Raw genomic sequence first — 20,234 nt, forward strand, 5'->3', positions numbered from 1 at the left:
TTTTAACAATCAATCGACTATTGCCACTGTTGTTTATTTAACGTTCCGGACTATGTGCTTGTTTTTGTAGTTGTCAATATTTTATATTTTATTTTATTATTGATAAATATACAAAATAGTTAAATAAGGGAAAATAAATGTAGTGTAATGTAATCCATTCTTTATTACTAACATTTCCCGTTAAAATAATGTTTCATAAACCTCCAATTTATAGTAGCTTAATAATTATTAATTTTGTAACAAAAAGTGCATGGAAACAGTTTTTTTTGGGTTCGAATCCCGGTAAGGGCATTTATTTGTGTGATGAGCACAGATATTTGTTCCTGAGTCATGGATGTTTTCTATGTATATAAGTATGTATTTATCTATTTAAGTATGTATATCGTCGCTTAGCACCCATAATACAAGCTTTGCTTAGTTTGGGGCTAAGTTGATCTGTGTAAGGTGTCCCCAATATTTATTTATTTATTTCTCAAATATTAACCCACTAAAAGATAACAGATGGACATGCGAATATAGACATAGACATAGACATATTATAGCATTAACATGTTATAAACTACCTATAATATTATTATATGACAATAGATAATATTAGGATTTATAATAGTTTGTAGTAGTATATTACATAATACATATGTATGTATTGTCGTCTGAGTGCGAGTCGTCTCTTTGTTACAAGTTTTCGGAGCTAGTAATATAGTAGGTAAGTAAACACAGGTACCTAATTAGTACTCAATCATTTTACATAAATACAAAGTTTAAAGTTACATATAATTATTATATCCCATTGGAAACTCTTTTATACACCATAATTAAAATGGCTCCCCGTTGGGTAAAGCGGTTCACTGAGCAAATCTTAGTAAACATCCAAAGTTTCAATTTCTACTTCAAACTTATTTAAAACAGTATTTATACAGTTACATTAAAGTTTAATTTAGCTTTTATCGATATACGATCATACGAGGTTGTTGTATTTAATGTAACATTGTTAAGTTCTTTTAAAAACCACAAGCTTTGTCGGAGCGCCGCAGAGGGTAACTCTTAAAAACTAATTTGGTGAAATTGGACCCCTATGATTCGGAGGATAATGTATCAGTAGGTATATTATACTTGCCATTATCCATAATTAATAAGTATTATAAGTATTATAAATGTGAAAGTGTGTGTGTCTGTTTCCTTGTCCATCTTCTACGGTAAAAATGGAGAAACAAAATGACGTGATTTTTTTAAGTGGAGATAGTTAAAGGGATGGAGAGTGACATAGGCTACTTTTTGTATTTTTCTAACCCCATTTTCTCTAAAAATAGGGGGTGGAAGTTTGTATGGACCATTCCGCAATTTTCGAATTTAATGCGCGCAAAGCCGCGGGCAAATAAAAGCTGTATAAAAAATAATTTGGAATTCCAAGCAATCCGTTTCCCCGTCGCTAGTATTAACGAGTATAGACTAGGGTAGAGTAGATTTCAGTGGCGGCTGGTGAAAATTTCTGCTAGACAACACCAAAGCAAAAACAAACCTACCTTAATATACTAATAACCTACCTTAACCTACCTTAATATACTTAGTACTTTAGTAGTAATCAATTTTAGGCAAGCCGGTGGGAATCGGCTTGTATGGACTAGCCGCTGCTGGTAGATATTGATATAATTATTTTATGAGATAGAAAATAAACGAGTAGACGAATCACCTGTTGGAAAGCGATTACCCTTGCCTATAGACACTCACAAGGCAACACCAGGGTTGTTAGTGCCTTGTCAACTTTTAATGTTCTAAGTATTCTTCGATAACAACTAGGGAACAAATCAAATTATTTTATTGAATATTTTTTGATTCGTTCTTTTTTTCAAGTAGTCACACTACTATATATAAATTATAAATTTAAATAGATATCATACACGAAAGAAAAAACGACAAATCCAAAAACAAGACCAGTGGGCCTTGTCGTTTTTTTTCTTTCGTGTATGATATCTATTTTATATTCTTCGATAAGTTAGGTATTTGAATGTAGAAATAGCGCAAGCGATAGCTATAAATAAATAAATGAAATAAATAAATATTAGGGGACACCTTATATACACAGATCAACTTAGCCCCAAAGCTTGTACTATGAGTGCTAAGCGACGAAATACATACTTAAATAGATAAATACATACTTATATACATAGAAAACATCCATGACTCACGAACAAATATTCTGTGCTCATAACACAAATAAATGCCCTTTCCGGGATTCGAACCCAGGACCGCGGCTTAGCAGGCAGGGTCACTACCGACTGGCGACTGAGCCAGACCGGTCGTCGAAGTTAATTCCACAATTAATTCAGCAGCTAAAAGTAGAGATAACAAGCTGAAACTCGTAATAATTAAGTACCTACAACTTAATTGAAGCTCAATAAAAAATCTCTGAAAAATATAGGTATGTGTAGATCGGTTTCACGTCTGATTTAAATATGCTGTTATACAATGCTAATCTAAAACTTTTCATTGTAAAACCTGCAGACCAGAAATATATGAACCTAGTCATAGTACACAAATTTCATTAGAACTATTTTCTTCATACTATAGATATATAGATATAGATGTTTATTGGTAAAATATTCACATTTACACGTCAATTATTTACATACAATGATTATTTAGAAAAAAAAAATCACATTTCACATTGAACTGAACTTTACTGTCACCATCAGAATAACCAGCGCCCTTCTGACAATAGTCATATAATTATTTCTTTGACGACCGGTCTGGCTCAATCGGCAGTGACCCTGCCTGCTGTCACGGTCCCGGGTTCGAATCCCGGTAAGCGCATTTATTTGTGTGATGAGCACAGATATTTGTTCCTGAGTTATAGATGTTTTCTATGTATATAAGTATTTATATATTATATAAATCGTTGTCTAAGTACTCACAACACAAGCCTTCTTGAGCTTACCGTGGGCCTCAGTCAATCTGTGTAAGAATGTCCTTTAATATTTATTTTTATTTATTTTATTTTATATTTCTGGTCAGGCTTTTACAATAATAATTATTATAGTAACCATAACTAACTCATCGGTGTAATCATTTATTAGTTAGTAGTGCCATCTGTACATTAATCAGCAAACAACTTAAACAACACACGACGCACGACGCACAAAAAAGCTAGCATGCCACTCAAGATAGATTTTAAAGCAAATTTATTTTATGTTATATATAATTGCCATAACATCATTTCGTTTTGATATTTTTGAATAATTGAATTAATATTCTAGTACTAATATTACAGTTTGTATACATATATTCCTATTTCCGAAGGATGACATACAACGCCATCTATCCATTTGAGTTCACACCAAATAGACATGAAGTTCACGTCCAAGCCAAGTCGGACTGACGTTGGTTACGATGAGCATTATTAGTTTTTGTTACGAAACCTAGATGGCGTGTTAATAAAGTATTTTTTTCATGGACCACAATGAATTTTAGTGTGTTTTATGAAGAATGATATTACGAGGGTCATGCCAAAAGAAGTTAGATACTCCATGGTCATTTGATTGATACTGGCCAGTTATACACCAATGTAAAGGTAGGTTATCTGCTTATAAATTTAAAAATGGAACACTTGGAAATTCTTAGAATTCCTTTTTTAATTGTTTTTTTTCTAAATAATTTTGGCGGGAATTTTCCGCAACAATGGAGCTTACTCGACGTGATTTTCGTGTTATGATATATTATGACTTTAAAAAAGGTTTAACACCTCAAGAGTGTTTTGAACTTTTAGTCTCGACTTTTGGAGAGTCTGCGTGTTCACGTGCAACTGTTTTCAATTGGTTTGCTGAATTTAAAAGAGGACGGGAGAGCTTTGAAGATGAGGCGAAGACCGGACGGCCGCCAACCGCAGTCACTGAAGAAAATGTAAAGACTGTGGAAAAAAATATTCGTGCGAACCGACGAATTACATATGTAGAGCTCGAGCGTGAACTGGGCATTGGATCAGCAGCATTGCAAACTATAATTCATAGTAAACTGTCTCTTCATAAGCGTTGTTCAAGATGGGTGCCGCACAAGCTCACCGATTTACAGAAAGACCGTCGCGTGGATTGGTGCAAATTTATGATAGATAAATTCGACGCAGGCGAGAACAAAAACGTATATGATATACTTACAGGTGACGAAACATGGCTATATAACTACGATCCCGAAACAAAGCGACAGTCCACAGTATGGTGTTTTGAAGATGAGCCGACGCCAACAAAATGTCGCCGAACCCGAAGCACACAAAAACAAATGGTTGCCTCATTTTTCTGCAAGACGGGACATATTGCTACAATAGTGCTAGAAGATCAAAAGAACGTTAATTCAGAATGGTATGTGACAGTTTGTGCCCCAAGAGTACTGTCAGCTTGGTGTGACAAGCGGCCGAAGTCAGGAACCCGGCACCTGCTCTGGCACCACGACAACGCTGCCCCGCACACTTCCGCTAGAACACTTGACTATTTCAACTCAAAAAACGTGACTATTCTGCCCCACCCCCCATATTCCCCTGACCTAGCCCCCTGTGATTTTTATCTTTTTCCTAAAATTAAAGAAAAATAAAATTAAAAGGAAGGCGATTTGAGAACAAAGAAGATGCGTTGGCTGCGTATAATTACGAAATTTCTGAGGTGTCTAAAGAAGAGTGGTCATCGGTATTTTCTAAGTGGTTTAGACGGATGAAAACGTGTATACGTGTTCACGGTGAATACTTCGAAAAAATAGATAGCTGTAATAAAGAATAAAGTATGTAAATTTTGAGTATCTAATTTCTTTTGGCATGACCCTCGTATTATATACTGGGACTGAAAATCTATACAAAAAAGTGCACGAGATGTATGGGCCATTTATAGCCATTTATGGCCATAGATAGCGTTGTTTTGCAGCCTGGAAGTGTCAAAAATCATATTTTCCCAAATGTTTTTGCGTCTTTTTAATAATCCATACTAATAATATAAATGGGATAATAATATTAATGGACACATATAATCTTACACATAATTTACTGTCCCAGAGTAAGTTCAAGAAGGCTTGAATTGTGTTGTGGATATTCAAACAACGATATACATAATATGCGAATAGATAGAAAACATACGCATTATTACGCGATATAATCAAATTCAAAATGTTTACTTCATGAGTAACAATAATAGTTAACTAATTTCATATAATCAGTTAAGCCTATTAAAGATAAGTAAGAAAATCTTGCAGCTGACTCCCTAGCCAGAAATACAATATTTGACACTTCGTAGCGTATAATTATTTTAGTTATCTCTCTCTATCGCTCTTCTGTATTGGTGCGACAGAGACAGTTGCGCATCCGTCGCCACGGATAGTACTCCTTGCTACAGGACCTGTTTCCTTATTGCGGATGATTATGATAATTGATTCCTAACCCCCGTCATTTATGTACTTATCTAATCTTTTAGTGATCAGGAAACCTTATACTTAATGTATCACAAATCAATTTTATTCACCTTGAGATTTATTTTTAGATTTTCTTCTACATCATCATCCTCCTTGCGTTATCCCGGCTTTTGCCACGGCTCATGGGAGCCTGGGGTCCGCTTTGTCAACTAACCCCAAGATTTGGCGTAGGCACTGGTTTTTACGAAAGCGACTGCCATCTGACCTCCCAACCCGAAGGGTAACTAGGCCTTATTGGAATCAGTCCGGTTTCCTCACGTTGTTTTCCGTCACCGAAAAGCGACTGGCAAATATCAAATGACATTTCACATATAAGTTCCGAAAAACTCATTGGTACGAGCCGGGGTTCGAACCCGCGATCTTGTTTATCTGGTGGTGGTAAATAGGTAAATACGCATACCGTTAAATTGTCTTACGCATGTGGGTTTGAGGATATGTATATAGCTAAAACATAAACCAATTTTCCACTCATAGAGGTTGCGGAGACGACTACTTCCAGTTGCAGAGGTAAAAATAAGAAATTTCCGAAAAAATGGATTCCACTTATAGAGGTCCCAAAATTCCACTTATAGAGGTAATTCGTTGTTAAGGGACCGGGACCGAGAACTTAGGTCCACTTAAAGAGGTTTTCCACTTACCCAGGTGCCACTTATCCAGTTTCCACTGTATCATCACAGTCATGACGTTTTTATATTGTAAGGAGATAAAAAATAATTATACAAAAGAGAAAATGTATATAAAGGATTCGTAAGCACTTCTATAAAAAAAAAACTTTACACATGTTTTTTTTACTATTGATTTTAGTTCTTTTTCACATTGTCCGATCCGATATCGGATGTCGGAAGGATTTTAATAGAAACAATCCGAGATGGCGCCTGTAATGTATGGGATATCGGTCCGACATCTTCTAGGCCCTCACATTCTGAAACCATATATACGAAAATAAGAAGTATTGATTTTAAGGCCATAGATATGAGTTTTTTTTTTTAATTATAAATGGGCTTACTCTTGACCACAGACTAGCCAAAGGCAAAGACGTGGCCTACGATGGAGTGAGCTCGCCCAGAAGATGCCTGTTCACTCTTGATTTGAAGGTTGCCGGTAACGGATTTTACTAGCATAGGTAGCTTGAAGATTATCTGTCAGGGACCGGTCTTTAGAATTTGATGTGGAACTGTTTTCTACAATCTAGGTATCTGAGGTGCATTAGGATCATTTCGAAAGTCACATAAAAATCTCCATTATTTCCATCGTATCCAAGATTCCCCTTTCGAAATTACTCCATCATTTCTGTGCTTCGAAATTACCCCAATGCACCCTACTTCAAAGTTTGCCTGCTTTGCTCGAAGTTTCTCAATTAACTGAATTGAAATAAACAATAGATTTGTTTGCATTATTTATATTATCGCCATAGATATCGGTGAAAGCGACATTGATTATGACGCATATAATACTAAAAGTCAATACAATCAAGTGCAAACATATTATAATAACGTGATAATACTCACGTAAACAAACTTGAATAAGAAAGTGTCAGGAGCAAGGATAATTTATATAGGATCTTCATACTAAGAATCGCACCTCAATTTTTAGCGCCACTTATTAAATACTATCATAACTACACTGATAATGCCATAAAATTTATTTATTTTTCAAAATGTGTAGGTATCGACGTGATATCGTGATATTAAAAAAAGAAACATATAATTTGTTCTAATAAAAAATAAAAACACGTTAAAATATTTGTTGGAACACCGAACTGCGCTTTAAAAACTGGTATTGTAGATGTGGGTGTTAAGTCTGCAAGGCTCAAGTGGGATTGGGCAGGACATGTCTGCCGAATGCATCCAGATCGGTGGGCCAAATTGGCTACCGACTGGACACCACCGATTAGCCGGGGCAGAGGTAGGCCAAAGAAAAGATGGCGGGATGACCTCGACGCATTTTGCAGCGACTCGGTGAGGTCGGCAGCGAGGCGGCAAATCGTGATGAGTGGCGGAAGAAAGGGGAGGCCTTTGCCCAGCAGTGGGACACAATTCTAGGCTAGATAAAAAAAAAAATATATATTTGATGAAAATATGATTTTGACACATCCAGGTTGCGAAAAAGCGCCAATTTAGTTTTAAGCCTAAAAAGCCCATACATTTCAGGGGTACGCTTTTTTGTATGGTATTCTGTCTGTCTCGGTATTATATCGTCCTTGGTCAGGAGTATTTTTAGGGTTCCGTAGTCAACTAGGAACCCTTATAGTTTCGCCATGTCTGTCTGTCCGTCCGTCCGTCCGTCCGTCCGTCCGTCCGTCCGTCCGTCCGCGGATAATCTCAGTAACCGTTAGCACTAGAAAGCTGAAATTTGGTACCAGTATGTAAATCAATCACGCCAACAAAGTGCAAAAATAAAAAATGGAAAAAAAATGTTTTATTAGGGTACCCCCCCTACATGTAAAGTGGGGGCTGATATTTTTTTTCAATCCAACCCCAACGTGTGATATATTGTTGGATAGGTATCTAAAAATGAATAAGGGTTTACTAAGATCGTTTTTTGATAATATTAATATTTTCGGAAATAATCGCTCTTAAAGGAAAAAAAAGTGCGTCCCCCCCCCTCTAACTTTTGAACCATATGTTTAAAAAATATGAAAAAAATCACAAAAGTAGAACTTTATAAATACTTTCTAGGAAAATTGTTTTGAACTTGATAGGTTTAGTAGTTTTTTAGAAAAATACGGAAAACTACGGAACCCTACACTGAGCGTGGCCCGACACGCTCTTGGCCGGTTTTTTTTTTTCACCGAGAACTAACTCTTCGTTGCTCTCTATCTTAAGTCCTCCTCAATAGACCTTCGGAGAAAAAGAAAAAGTAAGTTCGTAATAACCTTTGTAAGTACTTCGTTTTACCTACCCTATTGTAAGTTATTTTGATTAATGTGTTTGTATTACAGACCTACAATCAGAGAAAATGGATACCTATATAATTTTTTTTTTTTTACTTACAGTCAAATTTTTAGTCCATGTGCAATGGCTGCCATCTCTGATTCATTTTCATTATTTTTGTTAAACTTGTTAAATATCAATATTATAATTGATACAGCAGGCATCTTCTGACAGAAGAATTCAAATAATGTTGACCATCATATATATGTAATTATACAGGGTGTCCCAAGAATATGGGACATGAAGGGAAAGTACCTAAAATATCACAGATAGGATATATTGCTGAAAGAAGACTTTATTTTATTTTTAAAACTTAGTAAAACTGCATTTAAAGATTTTTTTTTTTTTGAAAAATTGCATGGACAAAATTTAAGGCTAAGGAGTATGCTATGTAAAATGTTAAAATTCATGGTCTTCCTTTTATGTCCGACACTATGTTATTTAGAAAAAAATAATCCTTATGATGAAACGTATCGATCGGTATGACAAAATTACAGAATGATTTTTTTTCTCGTGTAGCGGGTTTGATTCCCGGTTTAACCATGTAATTATTTAAAAATCTATGAATGCAGTTTTACTTAGTTTTAAAAATAAAATAAAGTCTTCTTTTAGCAAAATACCCTATCCACGATATTTAAAGTACTTTCCGTTCATGTCCCATAGTCTTGGGACACCCTGTATATATTAGTCTATCTTTATATAAATTTATACAAGTATTAGTATTCAACTATCCATACTAATATTATAAATGGGAAAGTGTGTGTGTCTGTTTGTTTGTCCGTCTTTCACGGCAAAACGGAGCGACAAATTGACGTGATATTTTAAGTGGAGATATTTGAAGTGATGGAGAGTGACATAGGCTACTTTTTGTCTCTTTCTAACGCGAGCGACTGAGGTGGCTCGGGCATGTGTATCGAATGGAGCAGACTCGTTTACCACGTCAAATCCTGCTGGGAGAGGTTGCAGATGCAAAGAGACCGGTCGGACGGCCAATGCTTCAAAGATTGCGTGAAGCGTGACATGGTCACATTTGATATTCCATGCAACCAGTGGCAGCCGCTGGCCGAAGACCGACCCACGTGGCGCCGTGTTGTCCATGACGGTCAATCCAAGCACGACAACGCCTGGTTCTCCTCCTTGAATGATAAACGCATGAGGCGTCACGAGTAGGCCTCTAACCCCCGCCCATCTGGGGGAGCATACACCTGCCATGTGTGCGGACGAGGGATCCTCTCTCGAATTGGGCTATACAGCCACGAACGTAAGTGTCGCAAGGATGCTGCTTGAATCATCTGTTATAGATGCAAAGGCCTGTTATAACGCGAGCGAAGCCGCGGGCAAGAGCTAGTAGTTTTATAAATGTATCTTTGATGTCACGATTATAGAGGTATTTGTCTCTGTTAGCTATTATTTCTCCTGCACCAACATATATGTCTCTATTTAACCCAATGGTTGACTGGTAGAGAAAACCTTTTGGCATTAATTCCGCCATTTGTACATGTTTCTTTGGTTGTGTAATAAAGTGTAAATAAATAAATAAATATTACCGCCATCTACAGATGTAGTGTGTAAAGATTTGTCTTCGTACTGTTACGGAAACGTACGAAAGTGATGCTATTTCAGTCAGTCTCAGTACAAGATGTACTGACATTGACTGAACTAGCATGATAGATACGAACGTTTCCGGAAAATACGAAGGAAACCCTTTTCGAACTACATCTTATACTTTTAAACGAGCAATTCTTGTATATTTATTTATTTATTTATTTATATATACCGACGATCTCGGAAACCGCTCTAACGATTTTGCTGAAATTTGTTATGTGGGGGTTTTCGGGGGTCAAAAATCGATCTAGCGTAGCCTTAGATCCCGGAAAACGCAAATTTTCGAGTTTTCATGAGTTTTTCTTTCGCGTTAGTAAACGTAAAATATGGTCGTTAATTTCGCCGCGCGCGCATCGATTCCGCTTAGCTCAGTCGTACGAGGTCGGTCTAATGTACGCAGATAGATCGTAAGTGTCAGAGTTTCGAATCCAGGCCAGAAATTAAGTTTTTGTTTTTTGTCTTTTTTTTGTTTTTGTATTTATAAGAGTTTTTTTTTTATCTAAAGACGTGATATATTAAAATAGAACCGAGCGAAGCTCGGTCGCCCAGATATTATGTAAGTAATTGAGCATCAACATCAACCAAAGTTGTGACTCCATCCTATGTAGACAAGCATGTAATTATACTTCATGGTTTCGAGGCACATTTTTTTCAGACTTGGGTTATCTTAAACGTAGTTATAATGATTATCCTTGCCTTCAACAAAACGTTTACTAATACATCTAATAGAAGTTGAAGTAGGGTGCATTGGGGTAATTTTGAAAGTCGCCTAATTTCGAAAGTCACATAAAAATCACCATTATTTCCATCATAACAAGATTCTCCTTTCGAAATTACCCATTTTCTGTGATTCGAAATTACCCCAATGCACATTACTAAATAAAAAAACCGGCCAAGAGCGTGTCGGGCCACGCTCAGTGTAGGGTTCCGTAGTTTTCCGTATTTTTCTCAAAAACTACTGAACCTATCAAGTTCAAAACAATTTTCCTCGAAAGTTTTTATAAAGTTCCACTTTTGTGATTTTTTTCATATTTTTTAAACATATATTTTTGTTCCTGAGTCATGGATGTTCTTCTATGTATATAAGTATTTATATATTATATATATCGTTGTCTGAGTACCCACAACACAAGCCTTCTTGAGCTTACCACGTGGGCCTCAGTCAATCTGTGTAAGAATGTCCTTATAATATTTATTTATTTATTTATTTATATATGGTTCAAAAGTTAGAGGGGGGGGGGACGCACTTTTTTTTCCTTTAGGAGCGATTATTTTCGAAAATATTAATATTATCAAAAAACGGTCTTAGTAAACCCTTATTCATTTTTAAATACCTATCCAACAATATATCACACTTTGGGGTTGGAATGAAAAAAAAAAACCAGTCCCCACTTTACATGTAGGGGGAGTACCCTAATAAAACATTTTTTTCCATTTTTTATTTTTGCACTTTGTTGGCGTGATTGATATACATATTGGTACCAAATTTCAGCTTTCTAGTGCTAACGGTTACTGAGATTATCCGCTGACGGACGGACGGACGGACGGACGGACGGACGGACGGACGGACGGACGGACGGACGGACAGACAGACATGGCGAAACTATAAGGGTTCTTAGTTGACTATGGAACCCTAAAAATTTACCTATTAGTAAATGTGAAGGATAAATGTTGCTTACTTGCTTCGTCTTCCTATGAGCTTCCTTTCGCTAGAGTAACTTAATTAGTTAATCATAACGAGAACTTAATTAAATAACCAGTATTTTTATTGGAATACTAATATTAATTATCCTGGAAAATTCAACTATGCTGTCGTATTTTTCGTAATTTAATTAATAAAGAAATATTTACTCGTATTTAATATTAAAATTTTAACTGAATATCTAAACCGAACCACATCATTATAAATTTTCCTATTTATACACTGCAAAGTTTTATCTTACTAATCCTTACTAATATTATAAATGGGAAAGTGTGTGTGTCTTTGTTTGTCCGTCTTTCACGTCAAAACGGAGCGACAAATTGACGTGATTTTTTAAGTGGAGATAGTTGAAGGGATGAAGAGTGACATAGGCTACTTTTCGTCTCTTTCTAACGCGAGCGTAGCCGCGGGTTTAAGCATAAGCGGGTAAGGTATTACATAATTTTAAACTAAAGGAAAAATGGAAAAAATACGCCTTCCGCAGGAGGCACAGAACCTGCAAGTTTTTGGTACTCTTGACATCTGCTTTACTCTGACCAACTGAGCCAAGAAAGAGACCTGTAGCCTATTTCAGAATGGTGACAATGGACGCGCGACAGTGACACTTCGCTGCTCATTGCATGTTCAACAAGGAAATATTGATGCTGAGTAACAATGTTACTTATCAACACAGAAATAGTCACGGAAAAAGTGAAACTTCCTAATCCTAACATAACCTCAAAAACATTGTGTCAAGTGACCATCACGTTTTTGCGTTTTACTTACGTCCATATTTTTACTGTTTTTAATATTTTACATTGCTATTTGCTTAAATTATTGAAAAAACGAACATAAACTCATTTTGCACTCGATCTAAATTTAAAACACACACATTCCAACCAACCATTCCACCATTCAAGACCGTTCTCGGTATTCTATTCTTTCACTGACTGAATAAGTCAATGAATGGAATAAGTAAGTCGCGTTGAGACAGAATGTTACGCGCTGAGTGAGTGTCATTTCACGCAAAGTAACAATGACTGAGTGTTACGCGCTATCAGTTGAAAGTCACATTCGAAGTTTCACTTCAAAAAGGTAAAATTGTATTACCTAGCTAGGTATGTCCTCGCGGTCCTGGGTTCGAATCCTGGTAAGGGCGTTTATTTGTGCGATGAGCACAGATATTTGTTCCTGAGTCATGGATGTTTTCTATGTATATAAGTATGTATTTATCTATTTAAGTATGTATATCGTCGCTTAGCACCCATAGTACAAGCTTTGCTTAGTTTGGGGCTAAGTTGATCTGTGTGAGGTGTCCCCAATATTTATTTATTTTATTTTATTTTTGTAACCTATACGTACCTATGTGTGATGAATTGCTATGTAATTTTATATAAACAAAAAAAATCATGAATACATTATATTAGTTGACTTTGTTTTATCAAAATATTTGTGCACATTAATTACACATATCGGTACCCGGATATCTTTCAACGTGTAAGTAGACTAGTGTGCGTGACCGATAAAATAGTTATTGAAAAATAGTTTTAATCTTTGTCGCGCAGAAAATCTGAGTATAATTCATTAACACTTGATAATCTGTGAAAAAAGGACGTGTTAATCAGAGTGTCAGTATTTTTAACAAGTAAGTATTGTTTGGTTTATAAACAACATTTTTTGAAGAAAACTTAATTATTATTTCGCATGGGATCTCTGTAAGTTTTAGTAGTAGTAGTAGTAGTTAGATACAAAAATGCTATGATAGTAAAAATTAATCATGTTTTTTTTTTACTTTGTTTGAATTTATTGTACTTATTATTAACATTTGTCTACTATATTTATGATACCATAAAATAATTCTAAATACTCGTAGTTTTTGTACTTTTATCATCGTTTTATGTTTTCTACTTAGGTATATTTTATTTAATTCATAATTCATTTATTGCATTTGTAATAATGTGTTACAAAAGGTCTTACAATAGGCTATTTATACAGCAATTTAATGCATGTTATTAAAAAAATAGACACTGATGAACATAATTTTCATAATTTCAGAATGACATCAAAAGTCCGACAAAGGACAACGGAAAAACCCAAAGAACAGACACAAAAGCATAATGAACAAGGCAAAGAAACAGAAACACAAACAAAGAAGTACTGGGACCCATTAACTGATGGAGTCAAGTGGATAGAAAAATACTCTGAGCCGTTAGAAAAGTTTTTTGAGAGAATACCAGATTTTATAAGCACTATTATTGCCACATTTGCAGTTTTTACATTAGGCGCTACATTAAGAGGTAAGTATATTTGTAAAAAAAAAAATAGGTTGTGCGTTTTCACATTATCCGATCCGATATCGGATGTAGGACCGATATCCCATACATTTAAGCCGCCATCTTTGATTTTTGCCTTTGAAATCCTTCCGACATCCGATCGGATCGGATAATGTGAAAACGCACTAAGACTTTCGTAAACGTTTATGTCGAATGTATTTTTGAAAACATCTCGCTTACGTTAATAGTGTGTGAACCTGCCTTAGAAATCTATATTGTTTGTGGTCATGGTTCGTTAATATTTCTTGTAAGTGGGTAGCTTTTGCACATTTTAATTTTTCCTCAGTCACCCGTTGACCACGAACGCTGTAAAGAGTTCGAAACGTTGTGACGATCCGATCATCTCGTTTCGTACAAACACAATAGCACTTACAAGCAAGTACCAAGGAATTGCCAGCATATGAGTAAATATAGATATAATTTTTATACCTTTTGCTACAAAAGTTGGCTATGATAACTTTACTCAATACAAGAATCATAATTCCAAGAAATAAATAGAAATGGTCTACAGAGAAAAAGTTTTGCTCAAGCGTGGGTAGTACACGTAATTAGGATCTATTGATTCTTCCTAAAATAGTCCCCGGGATATTATATAGTATAAGTTATGTCAAAATTGTTTTTCTTCCTCTTTTGAGGGTCGATTGCACCAAACTGTTTGTTTCCGAATTTAGCATTTACACATTTTAAATTGAATGAATTTCCATACACTTTTTCTGCGTGACATTGATACTGTCTGTTAAGGGTGGTTGTGTTCAACTAAAACATGTAATATATCACAATAAAATGACAATTTATTGACAGACTCAAGAGAAAGGTTAATAAGGTACAGCGGGTCAATTTCGACCGGGAGGGCCAATGAAACTGGTCCTGGTTCTATATTTTACAATGTTTGCATCATTAATTTGTGTCCACTGGTTAAATATGGCACGGTCGCGTGTTCAGTGGATACATAATATGGAACTCAACTTAATAGTGTAATAATGGAAACAATGGATCAGTCACAATTGTCCCCCAGTCTAGATTTTCCCCGCTAAACCTTACATAAACTAAAACCCTTTAAACCAACCTACTAACCAGGATTGCATACATTTTGACGGCATTAATCATAAGTATTACGACATTGTAAATTAAACGATTTATGACCTTCAAAGTCGATAGCGAGTTGGTGACAGTAATTAAACGTAATCATGACACAAATTGATTGATGAACACTTATCTCGTATGCTAATCGATGTTCAAATGATTTAAAATATTTGCGCAATTGATAATCGGATATTGTATGTATTTAAATCAAGGAAACGATTTGGACAAAAGATTTCGCAATTTTGTACGACTATGGGTATAATCGTAAATGGATCGGAATGACGATAATACGACGACGGAAGGCAATTGCAATTGTAAATGAGAAATACTTTTAAGTACATACATAGGACCTGAAAAACTATCCTTGCAAATACCATGTCAGACTTCGGCTCTCGGCCTTGCTTCTTCGAAGCTTCAGTCTTATGAGGAGCTCAGCCTTCAGCTTTTCCATTTAGAACATTTTGTACTCACAGTTTGAGCACCAACGTTTTCATTTTCACGTCATCATCTGTATGTTTTTTAAACTACCTGTATTCGTTCCTACTAGTCAGATTCAAATTGTTCTTGGACATTCCAGGAGAATGGGTGGTCATTCTCGTATCAGCGTTAAAGCAGTTCTCCGGAACCTATACAGAAGACAGGAACGCGACAGTACAAGATTTCTTCAACCTCTTCACCGAGAGAAACCTGAAGATGGAGAACTTTGGAGTGATCTTTCTAGCGGCGCATACCGTGGCGTACTTAATGTACTTCCTTATAGGAGGATTTCTGCATGTAAGAGTTGATTTTTAACTTACACTGGCCCCTTAAGCCCCAATGGATATGTAGGATGTACAATTCAATGTTCTTCCCATTGTGTCTGGAGTAATGACCAGCAAGGTGTTAGGATAGGATGGAGAATGAGATTGTATGAACGTATTGCTGGCAAAATAAAAAATATTTTACATCAAGCAATGCCATGTGGGATAACATTTCACTATGGCCCTCACTGACACATTGTAGCGACCTCTCTCAGTCGACACCATCACTAGTTACTAATATTTACGAAATGGGGAAAGTATTCATGAGGAAAACCAGATTATTTCAGCGATTAACAATTTTTTTCTTAAATAGTAGACCTGAAATTATCTTGAGTAGTCCGATCTTATATTCAAGTCAAGATAAACTTCTTAACAAACTGCCTCAAACAAAATTGTATACCGAAATGAAACAGAAAATCATAATTTGATTTACAGTGGTACTTCTACGTTAAACGACGCGACAGCGCTCATGAATGGAAATGCCAACCCACCAAATGGCTGAGCCCAGAACTTGAACGGCACGAGGTCATTGTTGGCTGCCTGTCCCTCTTCTGCACTGGAACCTTCTCTGCTCTTCTTGCCACTTACATTTTGAACGGGAATCCTTCTACCGTCTACTATAAGTATGACGAATACGGTTGGTTGTGGTTCTGGTTGCAGTTCCCTGTGATATTTATTTTGAATGTAAGTATTTTACTCGTAGGTCCTTTTATACAATATTGATATTCATATTTATTGATATTGCACATATACATTACACGTCAGAAACATAAATTTAATATTCATTAAACTAAGTAATTCATATTACTCTAATACATTTTAATTATACAAAACGGCTGGATACCGTAGAAAAGTATTTAATTATGTGACCGCTCCGACCAAGACTAAATTATGGAGTCCTTATCCTTAACCTGTAAAAAAAACTAGATTTAAGATAAAACTCAGCAATTTTCCTTTTGTTATTTGAAGACATTGGAAATGCCTGTGCCATTTTATTAAACCTTTTTCAATGATACGCAAGATAAGTTGCGCGAGGAACATAAAAGTTTACCAAACTAGCTCTTTCATGAAAATAGATAAAAATAACTCTTCTATACACTGTCACAGTGGATCCCAAGCTCCCATGAACCGTGGCTAGTGCCTGGATAACGCAAGGAGAATCATGATGACACTGAAGCCTGTATAGTCAGAAGTCGCAATTATGATTTTTTTGCCAAAATATCTAACCTAACAAAATAACTCTTTCCAGGACTATCTGACCTACATCATGCACCGCATGTACCACACTCCGTTTCTGTACAAGCACTTCCATAAGCTCCACCACAAGTACAAGCAGCCCACGGCGTTCTCTGTCACCGCTATCCATCCTGTTGAGATCATACACATCCAGTTGACGCTGTGCTTGCCTCTCTTTACGTTCCCTGTACATTGGAGTAAGTTTGAAGTGTTTTAAATTCATTATCAGCTGCACCACAATAACAATAAATCTATCTACCATGTTCCTTGTCAACGCGATCTACCCTATTTAGATCATGTCATCTAATCTTATTGTTTTTTTTGTTGTAGTGTTCAGCATAGTATTAATAACAACATTATTATCATCGTCATGTTTAGTAATCAGTTGCCGTTTTAACAGTGCAAAGCTTACTATGATTGTGTCTTTGACAGTGGCATCCTTAGAGACCTGACATTGTATCAGACAAATTTAATTTTCTATACCTAATATCTAGTTTAAGAACAAGAATGTAGAATCAAGAGGCATGATTTCCACGCTGGTTATATTATGTACACATACATACATTATTTTCGACATGTTAAAAGTTAGTTATTCAATATAATATAAACAGACAGACAGACAGACAGATGGACAGAGCGGCAACATAAGGGTCCCTTTGGACCTTTTTGGTACAGAACCCTAAAAACTAATTTTCCATTCTGTAACTTCCAGTTCCATTCTACGCTGTGGCCCTGTACACGTTCTACCACGGCATCATCGACCACTCCGGTATCGACTTCAAGGCGCAGTGGTGGCAGCCCTGGCAGCCTGACGCTGCTTTCCACGACCAGCATCACGAGTTCACGCACGTCAACTTTGCTTTTAATATCCAGTTTTGGGATAGAGTAAGTTGAAGTTCTAATAATTTAAATTTACAATACCTTGTCGTTGGCCTGTCAAATATTTAAATTTTCATCTGTAGCTCCTCTAAAATCTTTATTTGAATAGTGACCTTGAATAGCACTGAACATCCAATATTTGTCCAGCTTCACATGAAAGGCCATAGTTAATATTAGTTAGGAAACCTTTCTGTTATGAGGTCTCCCAATTTAAGTAGTCTTAAATAGCAATAAAATGTTATCTTCCTTCAGTTGTCCGGCAATATTGCCTTGGCAACTAATCCTGAGCAGTTTATTGATATTTAACGGAGCTCTAAAGTATTTTATTATATATTATATTTTATTGTAAATAATTCACTATTTTTTGCTCACTTCAAGTATAAGGCAATAATTCCGCAAACAAGCACAATGATTTGTTTTTGCTTAAACACAAAATGAAAAATAATCACACATTTTTTAATTACAGTTACATGGAACTATGAGGAAACCCAACAGAGTGTACACAGAAGAAACCTACCACGGAACAGCTCCTCTAGAAGGAACAGAGGAAGCAAAGGCCGTTCTAGAAGCTGAAGCGAAAGAACTTGAGAACGAGAACGCTGGCAAAAGCAATCTTAATGCTTCTTAAACTGACGCTTTTGATGACACGATCTATTTGAGTAAAGAAATGTTCATTTATTAAAAGCATGAATATAATTCAAGTAATAAGGAGCACAAATCTAAAAATGAATATAATATATCAGTATTTGTGCAAATATAAACAACGCTGTGATAATTGTAAAAATGTTACTTTCATTGCTTACTTTTGATGCAAACATGAAAGCATTAAATGTATTGTATTTATGATACATATCAAAGAGCCAGAACAAATATTAATTACATTAAAATTAAGTCATAAGATGTATAAACTAAGCCGCGATATCTATTATCTAAAATGAAACTTGTGTACAATAATTATGACTAAATTTATCTTCATGACAAACTTTCAATGAGTCTGAATTGAAATTTGATCTTAAATTTAAAGGATTGCTACATTTCGATGATAAATCTTCATTAAAACTTAACCCAATGTAAACTTGGGAGGCTGTTTATATCTGGTAATTTATTGTTATTATTGTAAATACAAGTTATGACTTTACTGGAATTTTGTTTAATTACTTGGTAACTATGAAGACTAAAAGTCAAATTTTAATTGCTTGAGTCGTAGGATGGATAGTTTTTGCTACCGCATGTTAATCCATTATCCTCATTAGATACAAAAAGAAAATACGGTATAGTTAGTCCAGTATTTATTTACTGAAGTGTACATTTTGAAAATATAAATATAAGTACCTACATCACCTACTAGTAAAATTTATTGGTAATTAATTCACCACAAAAAAGAGACACAAAGAAACTAGAGTAAAAAACACGAAACACTTTCTTACAAAGAACAATCTCAAGAAAATATAAAATCAATACCGATGGCGTCAGAAAAGAAAATCTAGTTCCTAATAAACATAATACAAGTTTTTGTCGAGCGAATATTCAAGAATAGGGCAAGTTCCAAAAGAATCCTCCTTTTCACGTAGACCATTTATCTTTCCCGTAAGGTGGAAAAAATTGCGTAGGCCTTAAGGGTTGGGGCACAGTAAAGAAGGAAACAGTAGTAGTGATGGAAACTTAGTAACTAAGAGGAATACATTACATCTGAGTTGGAGAGATGACAGCTGCCAACAAGTTGGCAAGAACTTTAAATATGGATGAAAGGATGGAAGGGAGTCTACTAAAACAAGAGCTACCAAAGATAGCACGGCTGATTCAAGTTGTGTTGTATAATTATTTCGTTAACATCATTAATAACCCATACCATACCAGCCATAACCAAAGCCAGATTTTTGAATGATTATATTCTTATTTGTTTGTCAATAACATGTTTTCTGATATAAAATTATAAAATATTTACAATGATTATGAAATGAAAAGGAAATGTTCGGGAACATTCACTATTAACAAATGATATTCATGGCCATTATTCCAAAATATTGTTTGGTGTAAAGCGAAATAACTAGTTAGTATTACCCTACTGCTTTTCCCTAGCCTGTCGCCATAAAATAATGTTAAAACGGGAAGGACCACGTTTGATTTATTTTACTTACATTGGGGAGCCTTAATTAAACGCACGATGACTCTGTCTCTTTCTCTCCCATTAGTATTTGGTCTCCTTCTATCTTCAAGATATTCTGAAAACTACAATCATAAT

General features: G+C 35.5%; 1 protein-coding gene across 1 annotated transcript; it reads left to right on the forward strand.

Annotated features, from left to right (window-relative positions):
* The first annotated feature begins 13,176 nt into the window (after positions 1-13,176).
* Positions 13,177-19,130, forward strand: LOC125242725 (lathosterol oxidase-like). The gene is made up of 7 exons (XM_048151635.1): positions 13,177-13,306; positions 13,717-13,958; positions 15,655-15,851; positions 16,313-16,561; positions 17,127-17,310; positions 17,826-17,998; positions 18,459-19,130. Exons 2-7 carry the CDS (start codon positions 13,718-13,720, stop codon positions 18,618-18,620), a joined length of 1,206 nt encoding a protein of 401 aa, XP_048007592.1. The 5' UTR covers positions 13,177-13,306; position 13,717; the 3' UTR covers positions 18,621-19,130.
* Positions 19,131-20,234: the final 1,104 nt, after the last annotated feature.

Source organism: Leguminivora glycinivorella, chromosome 3, assembly GCF_023078275.1.
Source record: "Leguminivora glycinivorella isolate SPB_JAAS2020 chromosome 3, LegGlyc_1.1, whole genome shotgun sequence".
NCBI classification, from domain to species: Eukaryota; Metazoa; Arthropoda; class Insecta; order Lepidoptera; family Tortricidae; genus Leguminivora; species Leguminivora glycinivorella.